We start from the raw sequence: 8254 nt of genomic DNA, 5'->3' as shown, positions 1-8254 counted from the left end.
AATTTATGTCCTCTGCCCAAACGGTTCCTGCTGTCCCAGATAAGGAAGTAACGGGTTTTCTTAGATTCCTCAGGAATATTGCACTCAGCAGATCTGCTAGGGAGAGACCCCCAAGGGTATGTGGTCATCTGTCACCTGACACTCCCGAGCCCCCTCCCCAGCCCCATTTGCCTTATATAAGTCACTTCCAAATCAGTTCCCCTTTAAGATGATTTCTTCTAGATGATAGTCTGCCATCTTCTGACTTACTACCTCATCGCTTAAATAAAGTTTTCTCTCTCTCCACCCCTTTGCCTCTGGACTGATTGGCTTTTGTCTTGTGGTGAGCAGATACGAGCCCTTGCTCGGTAACAGAGAGAGGTCCTCTAAATCCAGGCATTCCTTCAGAATAAAAACCTGCCTCTCTCTCCCACCTTCCCCCTCTTCTCCATCCACATCACAGCTGCCTTGGATCAAGCCCTCACCACCTCTAGTTTAGCATGACATTTAGGGCCTTTGTATTATGAATCCTGCCCTCCACCCTTCTCAATGTTCCAGAAACTATCATGCTCTCTCCTATGTTAAGGCCTCTCCTTCCAGTGGGAACATCCTCCCCAAGCAGAATTACACTCTACATTCAAATAGCCCTGCTCCCATTATAGTATTTCTTATTCAGTTTTGTGATTATTTCAGTATGCATCTCCCTCTTGGACTATGAACTTCTCAGGGGAAGGGACCCTCACTCATTCATCTTGCCTGACACACAGTAGGTGTCAATAAATTGCCTGAAATGAAATAGATGAACAGATGGATGGACGGATGGATGAAAATTTACCTTCAAGTACTCTATGGTGCTATTGGATAACAGCCCTCTTTCATGGGGATGAAAGATGCAGGGCAGATCATACAATATGTGCAGCAATGCCCTTCCCCTCCCTCCATCCCTGCTGTATTCCATTCCATCATTGAGCTTAGGTACATATTGAACACTTTCCCTATGTGGGACTGTGCTAGGCCCTGGGGTCAGTCATCAAAGAACACTGTGAAACTGGGAAAGGGAGTGGTCTAAGACGTTTTGCATGCCTAGGTCCCACACAATCATCTCCTCTGAGTGGTCTTCCCCGAACACTTACCTAGAATATGTCCTCCTCCCATTTATCTTCTCTCACATCACCCTCTTGACTTCCTCATAGCATTTATTGAAATCTTAAATTACCATTATTTTTTGTTTTCCCCCATTCAAATGTCAGCTATATAAGTGCAGGGACTACTCCATTTTGTTCACTTCTGTATCCCTAGTGTGTAGACCACACAGTAGGCACTTACTATATTATGCTATAATAATGTTTTATGATCTTCCACTTCACTAATTCTCTATTTGTGTCTAATCTGGTGTTAAACCTATTCCCTGAGTTCTTAATTTCTATTATTGTATTTTTAAGTTCTAGAATTTCCATTTAGTTCTTTTCTATAATTTCCAGTTCTCGATCTTGTCTTATATGTCTTTGAATATACTAAGCATTGTTATTTGAAAATTTGGTTGATAATTCCATTACCTCAATCTTCTGTGTAACCGTTTCTATTATCTGTTGCTTCTCTTGGTTTTTTCATCATGTTGTCTTCAATTTCAGTTAGGGCTGGGCTGTTGTCTCCTGTTCACTGTTACTCCTCAGGTGTAATCTTTCATGGTCCCAACCCAAAGCCTAGTGGGGGGTGGGAGAGTTTACCAGGGCCCCCCTTTCTTAGCTGGTCTTCAACTACAGCTTTTCTCCCCCAAGCCCCATAAATTTGTAGAAAACCCTACTCAGTTTCTCAGCTGTCTCTTCTGGAAGTGGCAAATACTTTTAGGGGAAAAGCAGCCCCAAATGAAGGGCTCACCTCTCCCTTCCCTCTAATTATTTTCTGCATTGGTAACTCTCCAATGCTTAGTCTGCTGTTGCCCCATAATAAGTATTTACTGACTGAATGAATACAGGCATGCAAGGCTTGGAGGTGGGAGTGAATATAAGGAAGTCACCTTCTATTCACTCATTCATTCAGCTGTCCCTGACACCTACTCTTCTCCATGTTCTGTGCTGTGCTGGGTGAGAGAGGTGACAAGACCTACCCTTAGATTATATTCTTAGCAGACACAATCTTTAGAGCAGAGGCCAACAGAAGGGGCTCTTGGAACACTGAGGAACTTCCTCCCTTTGAAGGAGTTTCCTGGGAGAAGTGGAAAGTTTCCCAGGGGAAGGGGCTTCTGAGCTAAGTCTTGAAGAACAAATAAGAGGTGGCCAGATAAAATAATTGGAGGAGGGCTTTCCTTGAAGAGAAAACATTTGAGGTATAAAAGAGCCTGGGGCAGCTGGGGAGATGCAAATTGGGTGAGGGCTAGGGTATGGTGTGTAGCGGGGTGGGGGAAGGATGTTATGGAACCCAAAACAAGATGGGAGGAAGGCAAGGGCCTTGAATTTCACACCAAGAGTTTTATCTTGATCCCTGGAGAGAGTTGCAGGAGGTGTGGACTGAGATTTCCCATCTTGCTAGTTAAGGTTCAGAAGTCACATTTGAAGAAGGTGTACAGTGGGACATTGAAGTCAAGAGATAGACTAGGTACTATCTCCAGCTCTGCCATTAACCTGCCCTTCTTGGGCCCTCAGTTTTCCTATCTGTGACATGGGAGTTTCTCTGGGCTCTTTAAGCTTTGTGACCAGTGTTCTGTCTATCCAGAATGAAATTTCATTGTCAAGACAGAATGACTGCTGAGAGGGCAGGAGAGGAAAAGATGTGAAGCCCCACTTCTTCTCTCAAGTACCAACAGACTCCAGATGCCCCTCCATGCCCCAAGTCCTGATGACCCTTAAAAACCCTTCCAGCACCCTCAAGACCCCACCACCACTAGCAGCTCAGGCTCACACCACAGCAGAGGCTCAGGATGTTGAAATGAAATTTCTGGGGTTTGTAAGAAAATTTTTACAGATATGAGCCTGGCATTTAAGCATCCTCACAGGCACCCCCAGCAGGGAGAAAGTACAACCCGGCTGGCTCCAGGGCTTAGTCCGTCCAGCTGCCTCTTCGTAAGAGGGGAGAAGATTACCCAGTGTGACAGAGCCAATTTTCAGCAGAGCAATCTTGGACATCAACATGGGCCTCCTGTTTCCTGGGCCAGTACCCTTCCAGCACCTGCTGCTTCCCTGACTCCCATGAACCCCCAGAATCACACGCCCCACAGGTGCATCAAAGGCAGCTGTGACTTGAGTCAAGGGTCAGGAGAGAGCTCTGGTAAAGGAGTTGATGGGGTGGGCAGTGATGGGTAGTTGAGGGCTCCTCCCACTTCCCACTCCCTCCTTCCCAGGGGCCTCAAAACTCCTGCCTCCTCCCTCTTCCAGGTCCTGGCTTTCTCTCACCAGTCTTGACTCTCAGTTCTTTTTTCTTTCTTTCTTTCTTTTTAACCAGGGCCGGACGTTCCTAAGAGCCCACTCAGCTTTTTCCGAAGGTTGCAACAGGAGACCTAGCCCATAACGGTAACAGGGAAATGAGAGAGTGTTTTCTTTCACTATCTGGCATGCAAATGAGGCATAAAATAGACTAAGAAAGGGAGAGTGGGTGAGGCAGGAGGGGGTGGGACAGGGAATCAAGACTTAACCCACTTCCAGGGCAGCCCGAGGTTACATACACGGCTGTGGCTTCAGACAGACCTGGATTCAAGTCAAATGAGAACATCTCCACTATGTACTACCTTGGACAAGTCACTCAATATCTAAGCCTCAGTTTCTTCATCAGGAAAATGGGGATAATTATAAAACCTACTGCAGAGTGCCACTGAGAGAATAAAGTGAGAGAATGTGTGTATAAAGAATGGAGCACCGTCCAAGCAGCTTTGTGATTCCTCTCATCCCCAACCCCTCGCTGGGACTTCACAGCCACCCCCACCCCAAATCCCTTCCACTGCCCTTTAGTCACCTGTTTGTCCCTCCACTAGCTCTCCTCCCATCTATCTGCTACTTTCTTTATCCAAATCACAAAATGCTAGGTCTTAATAAACTTCAGAAATAATCCACTTTAGTTTCCTCACTTGAAATGAGGAACCTGAGGCCGAGAGGGAATGGGCCTATCTAGAAGCTAGGTTTCTGGATTTCTAACAGTGTTCCTTCATTTTCACAGAAAGCTACCACCAATCCCCTGCTAAATTTTAATGTTCCCCCAGCCTTCATTCTGAACCTGTGGAGCCATCTACAACCTTATCTTGAAACCTAAATCTATCCCAGCCTTTTTTTTTTTTTTTTTAAGATTTTATTTATTTATTTTCCCCCCCCAAAGCCCCAGTAGATTGTTGTACGTCATAGCTGCACATCCTTCTAGTTGCTGTATGTGGGACGCGGCCTCAGCATGGCCAGAGAAGCGGTGCGTCGGTGCGCGCCCAGAATCCGAACCCAGGCCGCCAGCAGCGGAGCGCGCGCACCTAACTGCTAAGCCACGGGGCCGACCCTATCCCAGCCTTTTCTCCTTCAGCTCCTATCCCCCACCACAATCTTCTTTTAATTATATTGCATTTAATCCTTCAGCAGCTCTTTTGTTAGAAGTTCACAGAGGTACAGTTTCTGGCCCAGGGTCTCAGAGTGGATAGGTGATTAAACCAAGATTCAATCCCCAGTATGCATGACTCCAAGCCCAGGGCCCTATTTACTGCCCCACAGCTGCCCCCTTGGTTTGCCCACCTCCCATCCCCCGGGATTTGTCTCTGTCCCTATCCAGAAGCCATGGTCTGTCAGGGCCTTAGAACTGAGGGCCTGGTATCCTCAACCCCGAGGTCTGTAGAAAGAAAGCAGTTCCTCATCCTACCCCATAGGCCCTCCTTCCTCCCCCTTCCACCCTGCCTCCGCCTTTCCTGCCTCCTAGTTCAAAAGCGATCAAGCCAAAAGGAGCCTGCAGACAGCCCTGCGCTCATCTCCGAAAGCTGCTGACAAGAGAGCCACCAAGATCCTCCCAAGATGAAGGGCTTCCTCTTCCTCCTATTCACCATCAGCCTCCTGGTTATGATTCAGGTAAGAGCAGCCCCTCAGAGCCCCTGGCACCACTGCCCAGGTCTCCCCAGACCTGCCTGGCAGGAAAGGAAGGGAATACAGGCTCCTGGGCACCCAGCCTTCTCCCATGAGAGCAGAGGCTCCAGCAGGGGAACCAAGGGCTCAGGGGGCCTGGCTCCCAGCCTTCCAGCCCTTCTGGCTGGGGTCAGGCTGCTTGAGGGCTGCCCCAGAGCAGAAGCCTGCACCCAAGGCTGGGGAGCGCTTACAGGGTGCCAGGCACACTGAGGCACCCAAGGGGTGCTGTGGAAGCATAGGAATTAGGAGGCTTGGGAAGACAGCCCTGAGCGAGGATGGCATCAACCCTCAGGGAACCTGGGGACATTCTCCTGTTGCGGGGAGGCCAGGAAATGTTTCAGTGGAGCCTGATCTGGTTCTGGAGGTGGCAGGGAACTCCCTGGGGAGAGAAGCCTGCGTGTTCAGTAACGCAAAGAAGATAGAAATCTCCCACTGCAGAAACAGCTGGAGTCTCAAATCAACTGCTATTCCAGGAGGCAGCTTTGGCAGCATCCCACATGTCTGGAGGGCGCTAGTCAGTATGGCAGCTGGGAGCCATCAAGTTCTTGATCAAGAACAGCTTGACCACCACCAAAAACAGCTTGATCTCCATCAAGAGCAGCTTTAGTTGCAGCTTGATCAAGCATTGAGAACAGTCTGATCACCATGTGGCCATTTCCTCAGGGAAAGTTGCATCCTCCCCACCTACCCATCCACCCCCCCCACAATTTGCCTTCTCACCTGCCCTATCTTATGCGACCCCCCACGACTGTGATGGGCTCTTCTCCCTGTTCTGAAGATGAGGAAACTGAGGCTCAGAGAGGGTAAGCCCCTGGCCTGGCTAGTCAAGTCAAGGGCTGGGGCCACAGGCTCCCCTGTCTCCTGCGTGCTGGAGAGGCTGGTGGCCTAGCGGAGGTGAAAGGAAGGTTCCGTGGGAGGTAGACCAGGGGCTGCCTCTAACTCTGCCTGTCTCAAAGCAGGAAGCAGCCAACCGTTCGCACAGGACCTTGTAGCAGAAATTGTGGTCATGGGGGACAGAGAACTGAGGACTGTTGTATGGCCGGTAGGGGAACTGCGTCTCTAAACAATAAACACGAGATTCAAAAGTCCCCTCAGCTTACCCAACTTTTCCTCTTGCAGATACAAACTGGAGTCTTGGGAAACCAGACCACCACCACGATGAAGAAATCCTCCACGAGTGCAGCCCCTGCACTCAGCAGCCTGGGTGGTGGCAGTGCCCTTCTCTTTATGACCAACACCCTCATCCAGCTCTTCTACCTCAGCTGAGGTGACATGCCTCAGCCCTAGCCCTGTGCCCCCTGAGATAGCTGCCACCATCAATAGCAAGAGAACCCCACCTACCCCCCACCAATCCTTGGGAAGGGTTGATGCCAGAGATGACCAGGCTGTGGGAATTGACATGCAGTGACTTGGGGGCAATGGTCAACACAGGGAGGTACTGATGTGGAGGGGCAAGCACCACCCAGCCAGGGGTCAATAAAGTTGTCTTGTACTTGGAGTGGGGTCCTATGTGTGGTCACCAGACATCACTGGGCCCCAAGACCCAGGTTTGCAGCAGCACCAAGGAGTCTCCCAGGCTCTCATCAGCAGGAGAGGTGGCACCAGGGAGCTCCTACCCCAGCTTGCCTGCCGGAAGTCCAAATGCTGAGGCTCCTCCCCTTAGGATCACTTCACAGGGACAAGGCCCAGAACCCGCCATCCTCACCATCCCCTTTATTTGCATTTGCTTCACCTGTTCCTGGGTGTTTGGGAATGATGGTCCCAGAGGACTCTCCCCCCTCCCCCAGCTAGACCCTGAACATCCCTAGTTGCAGAGGCTCAGAGAACCCCCCACCCTAGTACCTGGGTGTCTTCAGAATGACAGATTCAGAGAGAACACCTGCTCCCAGCCTCTAGGGATTCCCAGCCTCACAGGCTTCCTCCTGTCCTCGTGTATCCAACCACTGGGGGCTGAGAAGGCTGGAGAGGCAGCTGTCCACTTCCTCCCTGCCTGCCTATGGGCTTGGAAGGCAGGAAGGACAAACAGCTGCTCTAACCACTCCTACCCCTCCTGGGTTTGGCGTGGTGGCATTGGGAGCTGCAGAGAGGGAAGGGAGCCCCAGAGAAGCCCCCAAGGGCCTGGAACATCTCTGCCTCTTCTGGAGGACCTTGGCCAAGGGGCTGAGAAGTGCCTGCTAGGTTGGGGAACAGAGGGAGCTGCTCTCTCTATGTCCTGCTCTGAGTTGGGTTAGGAACCCAGACCCTCTGTCCTGGCTTCTTTGACTGAGGCCAAACCTTTAGGCCTTGAGACCAGAGCCGGGAGAAATTGTGAGGAGCCCTGGTGGGCAAGGGGCTTTGGGACGTGGCTCCCACTCACCTCTCCCGCCTGGCCCACTGTGCCCCCATCACACCGAACTTCCAAGTTTTCACCCCTGGACTTATCTGCATCCCTAGAACACTTTTCCTCTGCCACCTGCTAGCCTGGCTGACTACTTCCCATTCTCCACATCTCAGCTGAGGGTCCCCTCCTCCAAGCAGCCCTCCCTGTGCGCCTAAATGGTTTAGGTTCCTTCTCTGTGCGTGCCTCCACTTCCATTCTTACCCTGTCACCATGCGCATCACCCTACGCATATGTGGGAATCCTCCACTGGACTGTGAGTTCCCTGAGGCCGGGTACCACGGGGCTTGGTTCATGTTTGTGCCCCCACAGCTCAGTGCCAGACCTGGCTTGGAGCAGGCTCTTAGAACACATGATTTGAGGCGACAGCATAAGAGGCCCCCGTCACCAGCTAGTCTGGCCCCAGGGCTCTCTCTGGTGGCAGAGGCAGGCATTACATCTGAGCCCCAGAACTGGAGCTGGGAGGGAAGAAGCCAGTCTGAGTGTCAGGGGAAGAAGGCAAGTGAATAAATCCTCACCCCCACCTCCAAATATCCAGGTGCACAGAGACGAGGATACCTGGGAGCATATTAGAAAACAGCTTATGTTACAACAAAAAAACCTATAAAAATGTCATCCCAGAGAACGGCTCCAGGGCTGGGGGGAAGGGTGGGGCTTCAAAGCACATGGACCGTCCAGATCTGGGACTCCCTGTCATTGGCCAGCTCCCACAGCACCACGTGGTCCCTGTCGTAGCCCCAGCCACCTGGGGGAGGGGGTAAGAGATGGGGAGATGGTTAGAGAGAGCTGGGGACTCCACTGCCCTCAGCCCCCTCAG

General features: G+C 51.0%; 2 protein-coding genes across 4 annotated transcripts in view; one reads left to right on the top strand and one right to left on the bottom strand.

The window, feature by feature from the left end:
• Positions 1-4904: 4904 nt before the first annotated feature.
• CD52 (CD52 molecule) lies at positions 4905-6558 on the top strand. The gene is made up of 2 exons (NM_001368859.1): positions 4905-5006; positions 6180-6558. Exons 1-2 carry the CDS (start codon positions 4953-4955, stop codon positions 6324-6326), a joined length of 201 nt encoding a protein of 66 aa, NP_001355788.1. The 5' UTR covers positions 4905-4952; the 3' UTR covers positions 6327-6558.
• A 1443-nt stretch (positions 6559-8001) lies between these two features.
• Positions 8002-8254, bottom strand: part of CRYBG2 (crystallin beta-gamma domain containing 2) — a 33927-nt gene continuing 33674 nt past the window's right edge. For all 3 annotated transcript variants that reach the window (XM_004426128.3, XM_087446510.1, XM_087446511.1), the window contains one exon: positions 8002-8182. In XM_004426128.3, coding sequence (XP_004426185.2) covers positions 8094-8182 — 89 coding nt within the window. In that variant the 3' untranslated portion in view covers positions 8002-8093. The remainder of the gene's footprint in view (positions 8183-8254) is intronic.

Source organism: Ceratotherium simum, chromosome 22 (assembly GCF_057802395.1).
Source record: "Ceratotherium simum simum isolate JZ-2026a chromosome 22, ASM5780239v1, whole genome shotgun sequence".
NCBI lineage: Eukaryota > Metazoa > Chordata > Mammalia > Perissodactyla > Rhinocerotidae > Ceratotherium > Ceratotherium simum.
Note: the sequence above shows the minus strand (reverse complement) of the source record. Positions and strands in the feature narration are given on the sequence as shown.